This window comes from Strongylocentrotus purpuratus, unplaced genomic scaffold (assembly GCF_000002235.5).
Source record: "Strongylocentrotus purpuratus isolate Spur 01 unplaced genomic scaffold, Spur_5.0 spur5_scaffold_6, whole genome shotgun sequence".
In the NCBI taxonomy this organism is placed as follows: Eukaryota; Metazoa; Echinodermata; class Echinoidea; order Camarodonta; family Strongylocentrotidae; genus Strongylocentrotus; species Strongylocentrotus purpuratus.
The window spans coordinates 43074591-43088818 of NW_022145612.1; the positions used below are offsets into that span (position 1 = coordinate 43074591).

Here is a 14228-nt window from a genome sequence, read left to right on the forward strand (position 1 = left end):
CCTCTTTTAACAACAACAACAAAATTAGTGCCAGGGCAGGGGCCCGTCTTCTTCTTCTTTTTAAAAGTAAAATTAATGTTACCATCTTTTTTTAACCTGTCTTTTGGTCCGGGGAGGGCCAAGGGGGCCCTCCCCCTGGATCTTCCCCTGTTATGACCAGGCACGTAGCCACGGGGGGCACGTGCCCCCCCCAAACAAATTCCAAGATCGGTTGAACTATTTTAGACCCCTCCCCAGGACGTCGATCAATTACATGTATGTGCCCCTCCCCCCAAAAAACATCAAACTCTGGCTACGGTCCTTGGGGGGGGGGGGGGGGGAGGGGGATGTGGAGCTCTATTTTTTTTTTTTACTCAACACCCCCCCCCCCCCCAACCTCTTTTAGCAGATCCTCCCCCTGGATCTTCCCCTGTTATGACCAGGCACGTAGCCACGGGGGGCACGGGGGGGGGGGGCACGTGCCCCCCAAAAATTCCAAGATCAGTTGAACTTTTTTAGACCCCTCCCCAGGACGTCAATCAATTACATGTATGTGCCCCTCCCCCCCCCCCCCCCAACATCAAACTCGGGCTACGGGCCTGGTTATGACCTACTGTCACCTACAGTACACGAATTGAAAATTGAAGAGTTATCAGTTCACGATTTTTAATTTTCTATCTTAATTCAATTTTTTTTTTCCACACCACTGGCACTCGATACGAGTTTTAGAGGGACGAGTTGTCTCAAACGTCAGCAACCGACCACCCGCCGTAAACCGTAGTATAGTAGTAGATCTGAATGCAAAGCGCATTATAGAGTCAGCATCCGCGCCTAGCCTGCCAATAGTGCCAGGATCAATGAAATCTTCCTTTTGCGATTGTCTCTGACTCTGATAAACTTTCAGGCAGCTTAGCATCACTCAAAAAAAATGGAGGCTGCCGAAATGGACACAATGTCGTGGTCGTGGTCAGAATACTTCCCTTCTCCCAATTACTTCAGGTTATTTCGGATGGTTCTAGAGGAATTGCCGGAATATTATCGTACCTTACCATCTAATGGAACACTCGATGAACTCACCAAGTACAGCTACGTAACCTGGAGCGAAATTCAATTTGGTGTACTGATGGCTGTGATATGGACTATTGTCAGAACTCTTCTTACAATACTGATATTCAAGGTGAGTAAAACTGCCAAACTGAGTAGGGTCTAAAGAAATAAAGTGTGAATAATATTCACACTTAATTTCTTCCATTTCTGAAAATGCAATTAAACTGGCTGAAGCTTGAAGAAGCAGTCCTTCAATAGCAACACAAACTTTGAATTTTAAAAATTGGTTCAGGTAAAGCCGAGTTATCATCAATTCAGCTAAGCTAAGTTGGCTGTTTAGTGGACAAAAGGTATTGCGTAATCTTTATTATATTCCTTGTTTTAGTGATGGCAATGGTCAGGTACACTACATCGGTCTATGGGGAATATTATAGAGGGAGATATCGACTGCCACGAGAGGGCTGGATGTGTTTATACGCTCAAGGGAAAATTTGCATCCGTGCGCTGCTATCACTCTGGCCCGAGATGCGACTGGGTGAGCGGCGCGCCGAGGGGTGATGTAGTAGTGGATGCAAATTTCCCAGAGAGGCAGTATAGAAACAGCCATTCCTCGAGGATTAAAGCAGTCGATATCCCTTTTATAGACCTATGCCGAATTCAAACAAAAATCTACCAAGAATTCTTACCTTATCCTTTTAATCGAGTAAAGATTGATTAAAACATTACAGAAAATATGAGAAGCTGTCTGTTTATCACGGACGGAAAAATGACTGAAATTTTCGATCAGTGGGGAATCGCAGACAAAAAGCACTGTAATGTGTCCGCGCTCGCTCAAAGAACATACATGTATGTCACACTCTATTGACCAAATTGCCATTGTGATCACATATTTCAAGCCATCATAACTAAATTCCATTCCATTCAAACTAGGGTGTGTTATAGAATTAACACACGTTTCTATGGGATGTCCACAAATTTAGACTTGGTATTTTATGGCGGTTTCGAGTAACGGGCCCCCAGACGTCATTACTCAAAAGTTTCGCAAGTCCGCTGCCATTCCAATGAAGCATGTGTTAGGTTAATGTACACACATTTCATTGGGATGTGAACTTATACTTGTGACATTGGAACACTGCCCAAATAAACATAGAGCAGCGCTTAAATTAATCCAAGGCCACCAAGGCCACAAGGCCATGGCCGTGGATGCCTTTTTGATTGGCCTCAATGCCCCTCTCATTGGCCTTGGAGATTTTGTTTGCCCTTTCCAATTCTTCCTATTTGTGCTGTAATATAGGAATGTGCCCTACAGAAAAGTGGCCTTGCCCTAAAAATATTGAAATTTAAGGCCTGATAAAGACATGAGCTAGCTACAACTTTATACAAGGATCTCCTGCAAACGATATTCGTTAATCTTAAAATTTTAAACAGGAAATAAAAAGTGTTTTTATCTGTAGAAGTAGCACATTTGTACATTATCATCATTCTAGGCATACAGTCCAATCATTTAAAACTAGATATGCTGATTCAGAGAGCCGGACATGGAAGTGTCAGTCCCTATAACTGGGGGCCATCAAGACTAAATGGTACATGTACATGTACATAATACTTAAAATATTCCTGCTTTAATTCAGGTATGGTCATGCTCACTCATGCCTCTGTCTGATATCATGTACGTACATGTATCATGTATGATATTGACATTGAATCATCACTTTGTCATGGCCTTTGTCCTCTTGGATGGCCCCCAGCTATGGTGGACGAAGTGATGACTACTGTAGACTGATGTAGACTCAAAATGAAATGTAAAGTAAACATACATGGACAAAATCTGTAGATCAGTTTGTACAGGGTAAATGCATGTACATGTAGGTCAATTTTTTTACCCTCATAAAGTTTGGCAGGAAATTAGTGTCAAAGTTCTTAGTAAATAGGAAAAGTCACCAAATCTTCATTAGTATTTAATCACTGTAGTGTAAATGTGTATCTCGATTACAAAGTTCAATATGAGAAAACCAGGAGTTGTTTACATACTGCATATTCATTCTCTGAGCTCAAAAAGGCAGTTGCCTTCGTGTCATTGAGTTGGTCACCCTAAACATATTTTGGCAATCAAAAAGTTTACAAGCTGACTCATATCTACAGTACTTGTAGTTGTACACTACTGTTACAGTACATGTATTTTTTAAACACACGCATGTAGCCATATACTGTAGCATTGGCATGGTCCCAACTTCCAAGTGAATAACATTTATCAGTGAAACCCACACATCTGAGCAAAGCGTATTTGTAATAATTGCTTAAAAGGTAATTAAAAAATATATGTTTGCTCTTACTTGAAAATAATATACGCTACTCAAATTGTGTTTGATGAGCAATTGTATGGAAGCAGGAGACCGTCAAAAACATGGATATACGTTGTGTCGTAATTCGAATTGCCACACTACCTAAATAATTACGTCGTGTAGTAATTCGAATTGCCACACTACCTAAATAATTACGTCGTGTCGTAATTCGAATTGCTACACGACGTAATTCCGAATTACTGCCCAACGATTTAACGTCATGACGTTAAATGAATTAACTACACGACGTTAAATAATTAAGGTCGTGTAGCAATTCAAATTACTACACGACCTAAATAATTACGTAGTGTCGTAATTCGAATTAACACACGACCTAAAGAATTACGTCGTGTTGTAATTAATTACTGCTCAACGATTTAACGTCGTGTAGTTAAATCATTTAACGTCGTGTAGTTAATAAAACGTCGTGTAGTTAAATCAACCAATGAGGTCTTTCGTAATGTATGCGATGCGAAGATCATATTTGCGCGCCAAAAATATGTATACGATGCGCGTTCGTGCGCGCTATAGTAGTGGCCGGTCTTCGCATCGCATATATTACGAACGGTCTCATTGGTTGATTTAACTACACGACGTTAAATGAATTAACTACACGACGTTAAATGATTTAACTACACGACGTTAAATTGTTGAGCAGTAATTAATTACAACACGACGTAATTATTTAGGTAGTGTGGCAATTCGAATTACTACACGACCTTAATTATTTAACGTCGTGTAGTTAATTCATTTAACGTCATGACGTTAAATCGTTGGGCAGTAATTCGGAATTACGTCGTGTAGCAATTCGAATTACGACACGACGTAATTATTTAGGTAGTGTGGCAATTCGAATTACTACACGACGTAATTATTTAGGTAGTGTGGCAATTCGAATTACGACACGACGTATATCCATGTTTTTGACGGTCTCCTGCTTCCATACAATTGATGGTGAAACACTGAGCGTAAAATGTGCATTCAGTTTTGCGTTGGGTAAATGAAGTGTGTACACTTACAAACTGTACATGTAGTTCATTAAGACTTAGTTTAATACTAGTTGTATGAATGAGGCATGTATGGATGGTCACAATGCTCAAGTAGTAGTAGTCATGCAGGCATGAAAATTACATGTATCGAAGTCCAGGGCTATGACTCTATAAGCCTTGTACATGTATAGATAATCTCCCAGTTAATCTGTTTGTTATTCAGACTAGACTTGGGGGAAGAAACCACAATAGCGCTGTGATTAAACTTCTCATGAAACCCATTGAAGCTAAGAAATATGAGGCCTGTTGCCTACAGTGTACGTGTTACTGTACAGTACAAACAAGTAATTGTAAAGTAAAATACCTGGGTCAGTCAATGGTGATTTGATCCCCATACTGGAAACAAAAGAAGCCACTGCACATGTAGGCCCATTTAAACATCCCAAAGACCCAAACATCATTTTAATAAATTATCAATTTTTTAGGTCTACTATTTACACTGAAGTTCGCTCTTACCAATTTTTTGGTGAGTACCGGTAGTGCTTGTGCTGCATGCAAGACTCATTGGTGTCTTTCATGCGTTAGCACAGAGAGTATCGGTATCTTACCCAAGTTTGCTTTTACCCTGCAAAAAATCGGTAGAACTTCTGCAGGCGTTTCTAAAATCACACTCCAGAGGTAGATTTTTTTATCAAACACCGGAATGTGAGAAGATTGTGATTTTTGGTTGCAGTGTAAATGCAGGTTGTGAAGGCTAATTCTTGTTGTACAATGTAATGCGTTATTAATACCATTTTACTGAATATGATCCTAGGCTTAATGACATTAAGACGTAAAGCCCCACCGCACTACTTCCGCCCTCTATATATAGCAAACAATGTCTAATCGGTGACCATTGGTCCCCCATGATCCTCTTTTTCTTATGTTAATAGAGAGCTTATTTGATGAGATAACCACCTGTCAGTGACTACAGTATGTAGGCAGGGAGGTATCCCACCTGGCCAAACTAGTGCGGTTGGGCTTTAAACAATAGCCCTGGTTGCAAACATTGTTATTTTGTACCTTGTTTTTTCAAGAAATTTGCTTAAAAGTAATTCTGAGTTGGGTACCATCATCTACCATGCATTACAGTAGATTGTTTGAAATAACATTATTAAGACAATTAGTGAAAACAATTTCTTGAAGAGAGTAATTATTCAAATTTAAATACATGTACAGTACATGTACATGTACATGGGTCTACGGTACATTTTTTGTCTCTACACATTTTTGTACTGGATGTATGTAGAACAGTGTACAATGTACATGTATGTAAACATTTTTTACCACTAATTGTGGATGAAACAGATTCATCCTCTAATCTTTTATGAAGAACAAAATCAATACAATTTATAACTCAATGATATACATGTACATTTATATTCTTTACAGCCTGCAGGGAGGTATTTAGAGTTGACAAAGTCCAACCAGGCTAAGATGCCTGAGAGTGCATGGCGTTTCACATTCTACCTTACATCATGGTCCTGTGTAGCCTACGTCCTACTCTGGAACCATGCAGACATTCTCAGAGATCCGCCCAAGAGTTTTATTGGTGAGTATGGCTAGCTTTAACACTGGCTGGCCTGTCTTTCATTCTGCATGTCAGAGGATTTGATGAAATTTGGCCATATCTTTCATCCAAAATCTTTTGATTTAACTATTGATGAATGGTTCTTTCTTCACTCCATTTAGTCAATGGTAATAATATCAAGAGATTTAAACAAAAAGTTTGTGAAATAAGTAGATAAAAAACTACATGTATGTCACACCCGAGGCATTTTCAAGAATTTACCAGTATACAGTAAGTGCATCACACTAACATGTACATGTGGGTCAACACGCTACATTTACCATAAATGGATAATGAATGCAGTACTTTGTATTGCTGCATGAAGAAGAAAAAAAATCCCTAATAAATGGAATGTAATTTCGTGACCACCTGTCTACAAAGACTACATTTTTATGTTTCCTTGAAAATGGTTTCTCATTGAAACATGTACTAAAGGAACCTCTACATAAAGTCCACCTGCCTATAAAGGCCACTTTTCTTGTCTTCCTTTGGTGGTCTTAGACAAGTTTCACTGTATCATGAATTTGAGTTTTTTTCTAACCAGTATTTTTTATTTTGTTATTTCAGGGTGGTCCGCTGATATGGAGATTCCTTGGGATATCAGGATGTGTTATCTGATTCAGGGTAGTTACTACCTCCATGGTCTCGTAACGGTTTTGGTCCTTGATGTATGGAGAAGTGATTCCATGGTGCTATGCATGCACCATGTTCTCACTCTTGTACTCATCACCCTTTCCTATGCATGCAGGTGAATAGATTTCTTGATCTTGAAGTTCTTGAACATAAACTGTATTATCCATTAAAGAAAAAGACCAGTTTTGGAAACGCCCCCTCTCAAAAAAATGAAATGGAAGCTCTTATTACCAATCATGTGAAACCGCCTACTAATTGATATATTTGGTAAATTATTATATCTATTTGGACCGGATACATGTAGATATCGCGCACGTGTCGCGTAGTCCCATATACATCTTTCTGTGTACAGTGCTTGTAATTTTACCAAGACTGGGGCAGATTCCAGAACATTGCAGTACACACCAATAATTATATGCTAGATGATCAACCTTTTCTGATCGATTCCACAACGTTTCTTTCACAATGCAATTGCATGACCAGAATTGGTCTTTAACTTTAATAAACACAAAACAATAGGCACTATAAAAAGTTATTCACAGTTGCCTATGAGTAACTTGCTACGTAGGATTGAATAGTCACAGTGCCATAAATCAATTTGCATCTCATTATTAACAACCCATTTATTCAATATACCCAATGGACTGCTAATAGGGGGTCCTAGGGCAAAAGATAAATCCACAAAGAGCCCCGAAATTTTCATTGACGGGTTGAAACATGAACATGGGGAGTATCACACTCTATTTCTTGTTTGATATTCTTTCAATGAATTTGATTTTATTTCTTGGTATTTATTTTTCTCATCCACAGATACCACTTTATTGGTCTAATGGTAGTGTTCTACCATGATTTCAATGATATATTCTTAGAGTTTTCAAAGTGTCACATCTACTTGAAGGATCGAGGAAACAAGAAGTACATGATTCATGAGTATTTTGCCAATGCTGGCTTTGCTGTATTCACTGTATCATGGTGAGTCTATATATGCTACAATGTCTCTTTTCTCTCATTGATGTAAATGCTAGACCTGAGTCAAAACGATTACCTGCGCAGCTCTTGACCCAGTACCACCAAGCTTTGCTTCTTCCTTCAAACCCTCAATTTTAGAGCAACTAAAGAAAAATTTCTTGTCATCCTACATGCACCTGGGCCCTATTGCATAAAACATACCATTGATGGTAACTTTGCCATCAATGGCACCTACCATGGTAACAGGGCTCAACAGCCAATCAGAATCAAGGTTTCCATGGAAGTTACCATTGATGGCAGAGTTACCATCAGGGGTGAGTTTTGTGCAACGGGACCATGGTGTTTAAACTTTGTTTCCAAAATGATTCATGTTTCATTGATTTGGAGGCAATTACTTGCCTTTGCAAAGCTTCACTCATGTCACTGCATCCACTTAGATTTCCCTTGATGGAAAATTCCTGTTCAGGTATCCGGGACCTGTCTTCAAGTTTCAAGTCAAGTTTGGTTTTCGGAATCCCTGTAATGACTTGACCCTAGTGAATGTGCTCTCAAATTGTTTTTTGGTTTCATGAAATACAAAACTTTTTTACTTTCTAAATTTCTTATTTAAAGAGTAGGGGATGTGTAACGTCACCTGAGCAGCACTTTTCTGGTCAAAGTAATATACACTCACATAATTCCCATGTGATATACCATTTAATTGTGTAGTAAATGGACCCCTTAACCAACTGGTGATCACAAACAAATGAGGGCTTTAAAAAAAATGAATATACACTGTATACCTGCTTTAGTGACCACCTGTCTACAAAGACCACATTTTTGTCCTTGAAAATGGTTCTCATTAAAACGTGTACTAAAGGAACCTGTCTACAAAGACCACTTTTTGTGTTTCCCTTGGGCAGTCGCTATAGACAGGTTTGACTGTACATACATTCTGTAGATGTCTTTGTCAAACACAGTTGCGTACATTGATTTTACTTCTCTTCTCATTAACTGTACATTGTATCTTGCCCTTGGCAGGTGTATAATGAGGATGTACCTGTACCCGTTGAAGGTCCTGTACAACGTCCTGCCTAGCACAGCTAAGACCTACTATAAAGGCCACTTACCTTTCGGTATCGAGTGTAACTCTATGATGTGGCTTCTCATGTTCTTGGATATCTACTGGTTTGTGGTAAGTTCAAGCATGATTAGTGTTCAATAGGGACTTTTAGATTTGCACGACAAGAACGTGGACTGCTCATGTGACATCCTATTAAGGCAATGTGACGTCACTGCCAGTGCCTTATTAAAAGGACGTCACATTGCCTTAAAAGGATGTCACACGTAGCAGTCCAAGTTCTCATCGTGCAAATCTAAAAATCCCTGATCATTGCTTCAGGTAGAATTATAAAGATATTGTTCAAAAGGTCCTACATGTTTTTAGTAAAACCAAGTACCTCTTCTTGTGTGTATCACCATGTATGGCACTGAAACACAAGATACATTCATACTATGTGGAAGTCAATAGCCAATCTCTCAAAATGGTGGGATGTATGGGTAAAACAGCAGGAACAGTTTATTCATGATGAGAAAAGAGAAAAGAAGATTTAAGAACATCTAAGAAAAGGCAGGCTTTCCATTACTGTTTTGTTAAATTAAGAGTAGACTCACATTGACACAAATCTTCATATTTAATGCTGCTAAATTGAACAATACTGTTATACCTTTGAGATACACTTTCCATAGTTGATTAAGTATTATGTCTGTTCTTTCAAATACAAAATTAGCAATGGTAATCTTATGTAAAAGTTAATCACACACTCCAACTCTTTGTAGGTATTTCTGTCAGAAATTTAAGGAAAGTGTTATTAATCCTTTCTTTTGCAGTACATTGTGATCTTCCTGTACAAGATCTTTACCAAGGAGCTGTCAGAATTTGAAGACATCCGTGAAGAAAACGAACATATTGATGCGGACGGCAATGTGAAGGAAGAGAAAGAGAAGAACGGGACCAAGCATGCAGCTGGTGATGCATTAGCCAACGGGTATGTCAGGAATGCATTTCATTCAATCTATCGTACAAGTTCTGTAGTCAGTGGCCTAACTTTCTTTGAGGGAGGGGGGGGGGGTTGTTCTTTTCTTATTGGATGGTTGGGGGGGGGGCAAGAAAGAGAGAGGGTGAAAATAAAAATGAGCCAAAGATAATCCAACACTCTCCCTTCAAATGGGTTCACGGACAACCAACAAATTTATGTAGTGAACAGTGAGCTTAGCCTATTTATTAAAGGGGAAGTCAACCCCGGAAACAAATTGGTTTTGATAAAAAGCAGAAAAATTATACAAACAAATTAATGAAAGTTTGAGCAATATACGGTTAAAGATAGGAAGGTTATATATTTTTGAAGTTGTCATCAGTGAAACACAAATAGACAACACTGTTTTGCAAGCTCCTCTCCAATTTCACAAACTTTTATCTTAGTTACTGATGAAAGAATAGATATGTTTGATACAGGGGTTGTATTAAAACATATTTGCTATAATTATATTTAGGGTGAATGTATGATTAAAAATTTTCATGAGGAAAAGTATGAATTTTTGAAGTATTTTAGTACAAGGGTAAATGGGAGAGGATTTCACAAAACATGTAACAGAGTTGCCAATTTGTGTTAGATCGATTGTACCTTCAAAATTTCATAATGTTCTAATTTTCAATTGTTTTTCTGCCAAACATTTACAGACCTTTTTCTCTTATTTTACTGCTTCTATTTATTAAACCAACTTAATATCAGATTGGATTTCCCTTTAAGACTAAGAAAATAAAGTTGCAATAGAGTCATGCTGGACTGCATTTCAACTCTATGTATTAATATTCATTATGCTATCTTTCTAATATGATTGTTTGAATAGTATAAGGGGAAAATAATGAAAATATCAATTTCATTAATTGATTTCTGGATACCTCAGCTTGGCTTTGGAATGAGGTAAAAGCTGCAGAATAATTCAACTTTCCTGTACTTTTCTTCTTCTATTTATCTCTTGCTCACCCTGTCACGTTTTCTTTTTCTAAAAGCCACTCCAATAGGTTAATGTTCAGAATATAAATTTCATTCTCTCTTCTCTTGTTTGTTGTTACAGTGTTGCCACGGATACCGCTGCCATCAATGGAAACGGTCTGAAGAAGAGGCACCCAGTTCCAAGCTCCTAACTTGCCCTTCATTGGAGAGAATTAGTCTTCAAAGACTGTATATGATATGATAATATATGACAGGGACATTTGACCATGCATTCTCCTGGTAGCCATTAAAGTAGCATTGGCCGAGAGATATATGCACAAACCACTTGTCACTTTCTAAGTGCCGTGGGACATTCCATTCTTTAATCCACCTTTAGTTTTCTTAAAATATAATTCAAAATGTGAATGCCCAGCCCTACACATAACATATAAACCCTAAACATAACCTAAAGCCAACCTAAACCCAAGCACTGATCCCACATCTTTGACAAAACAGGTCCCTGTTTCATAAAACTGTTATCCATAGCCACTTACAATAACTGTTATAAGCTACTGAAACTGTGGCCTTTGATTGGCCGAGAGCAAATTTGTCATAGAAATTTAGCATTTGCTTTTGATATCATGTTTTATGAAACCGGGTCCTGGAGCAAATACCAGGGCAAATGTACCAGTAGTTCTTTGGAATGTAAACACTATATAATATTTTAGCTTATGGATATGTTTTAAAGTCTGTGTTGACACGCGAAGGGGTTTACTTCTTTGTCTATGATGCGATAGCTTGATGTCTTTTTGAACTTGAGGCTTACCTCTCTAATAACGTATTTCACAAAAATGGAGAGAGAGAGAGAGAGGGATTAAATTCATTTTATAATTATTCATATGTTCTTCTATATTTACATGTTATACTTTATGAGAGACATTATCAAAGAAAGTGTTGATGTGGTCTATACATTGTTTTCTGCAAAATTATGAATGCGATGAACCTTTCTGGAAAATGTCCTCATGCAACTGGCCTGGCTTTGGCTACATACTTTTACCGCTTTATAAACCTTACCATAGATGAAATCATTCAATTTTTGTCTCCATCTGGAATGAATGTCGGACAACTTGCCTAGGAGATGAATGTTTGCAACTTGCTGTACGTTTGATTACATTTCCATTCTGCCATGTCTTCTTTCATCGATATGCATTAATTTGTGTCTGTAATGTATTTATAAGAATATGCTTTTGTGTAAAATCTCATGCACAAATCTCATATAGAGGTATAATTTTATGAAAGTAAGATACTGGTACTTAAAAAATACAAAGTGAAAAATTTCTCAATAAAACTAGAATTTACACAGAAGACCAATTTAACAAGGTACAATAAAACAACGAGAGGCAAACAGAAGAAGGATGGGTTTAATTTTTTGTTGTAATTACAAAAAATAAATTTCCAAATTTGCCATTCTCAGTTCAGTGCGAATTATATACTGTATTTGTCAATTATTCTTTTATTATGCATATTTAATCAACTTTTGTAATGAATTTTGTACTGTGTAGAATTGTTTAGTTATGATATCCTTGTGTTTACTTGTGGAGTTATGAAACCCTATGTTGTTATCATTGAATGTAGATGATATGAGAGCAGTACTAAGGGTTGAGATGAGTTGCCTTGTTGTATGGTGTTCATGATGGTCATTTCTTGGAACCGGATTGACATTAACATGTACAAGGGTATAATACTATGGGATGATATAATGATTTACCCTCATTTGGGGATACATCAATCAATATGAACTCGTGTGTTATAAATTTATGGTGTAGGTATTGTAGCGTTGAACCGAACCATGTGTACATTTTAGGTGCTAGATATATTTAATGATTTTGAAAATTGAATGTTAATCAGTGTAAGTCCTTATACAGACTTGAAGCAATTTGTGTTTAAATTCTATCTGTTTATAATTGCTTTAAAAAATCTGGAGAAATGTATATTTATAAATAAGGGAGTTATCATTGTAACAGGCAAGATGTTCTGCATCTAGGAACCTCCTTAGAGGCTTGAGGTGATTAATTGATAAGCATACTCTGTTAATAGCCTGTGTTTAAAAAATGTCATTGTAGGCATATTTATTTGTCTTAGGAGGTATTGGAGGGAATGGAAAACAGGAAATGAAAAAGCAACTTTGCAAATTGGCCTTAAATGACTGTTTACAATTAATATCATCATTGATTGTCTTTGTATGAGGGAAAACTAGGGTAGAACATGTTGATATTGTATTCATAATCATTGACTGTGAATGTGAATCTTTTGTAAAGGAGATTATAACAATGATGAGGACATAATTGTATGATATGTTGCAGAGGCACCATAATTGTGTTTCTAGATGAGGGGGGGGGGCAGTTAGAAGGTCTGTTAATCACAATGTTCTATTGAATGTAGTCAATTTAAAAAACGCTATCATCTGACTCATTAATGTCTGGGTAGGAGGAAGGAATTCATGGACCATTGAACCTGTGGATCAATAACTCTTCAGAAAACAGTCAGTATGAACTAATGCACTGCCTCCTATTTTTCTTCATCCTATGGAAAATCAACTCAACATTGAATTATTACAGGTTGTATTAGCACTTGTGCCTATTAAAACTGTTTTGTGTAATTCTTTCCTTCATAGATATCAGAATTAAAAATAGGAAAATTGCGTTATTGTGCCACTTTATTAAGATGATTGTATACCTACTTCAAAAATGAGAATGCTTTAAGTGTTGACCTTTGACATGCAAGGATACATGTATATGTATATGGTATTTGCCATGAGTGGTCTGTATGTTCCTCCAATCTTGTCTGGTCTATGCACAGTTTTTCTCATTTACTTTAGCTTACTTGTTGTTTGCTTCGTTCAAGAGCAACCATTTGATTCAAAGTATTTTCAAGTTCAGCACAGAAGAGCTCTGCTTTTAGCTCATATTTTATGCTATTCTCTTCCTATGCTTATACAGGTGACCATGACAACAAAATAAATACATTTTGAAGGTCATTTGTAAAAAAAATTAGCTGTTGCTTTTCTTTTGTACTGTTATGTGAATACTATGAAGATAATTGTATATATTTGATTGTATGTTCCTATTTCATTTATATGTAATTGGGGGTATTTAAGCAAATGCATTTATACCTTTTGTGTTGATTTGAAGGAAAATATATTAAATTTGAATGTTTTCATTCATACCTCTTTCATCAGAATTGTGTGTGTCAGTTGTAAGACCATTTGAATGTGTGTGTGTTGGGGGGGGGGGGGGCGAATCGGGTAAAAGTAGATGCTGTGTAATAATTTGTTTAAAAAAAAGAGATAAAACATATGAATACATACATGTACAAATACAGATATGAGAAAGAAATGTGAGGATGCTTGAGAAGATCACAAACTATACTATTTACGATTTTATTCAATGCAAAGAGTGATGCTGGTGAGAGAATGTGCGACAAAATCCCCTGGAACCCGATTTTTACCTCTTGTATAAAAGAATTGATATACTCCCATTGCTAATTTCAAGAAGTGACTGAAAACGCATCTTTTTGAAATTTCTCTCAATGTTCCTCTTTGTAATCGGTATGATAATATTCTCTTTCTTCTGAAGTATATCTGTTTTATGCACTTTGTATTTTATGAAAAGGTACTTTTTATTAT

At 37.1% G+C, this 14228-nt stretch overlaps 1 protein-coding gene across 1 annotated transcript; it reads left to right on the top strand.

Annotated features, from left to right (window-relative positions):
• Positions 1-769: 769 nt before the first annotated feature.
• LOC592336 (ceramide synthase 1) lies at positions 770-13783 on the top strand. Its single transcript, XM_791865.5, has 7 exons — positions 770-1156; positions 5789-5948; positions 6534-6714; positions 7410-7571; positions 8589-8742; positions 9438-9595; positions 10686-13783. The coding sequence occupies exons 1-7, from the start codon at positions 908-910 to the stop codon at positions 10753-10755; spliced, it is 1134 nt and encodes a 377-aa protein (XP_796958.4). The 5' UTR covers positions 770-907; the 3' UTR covers positions 10756-13783.
• Positions 13784-14228: the final 445 nt, after the last annotated feature.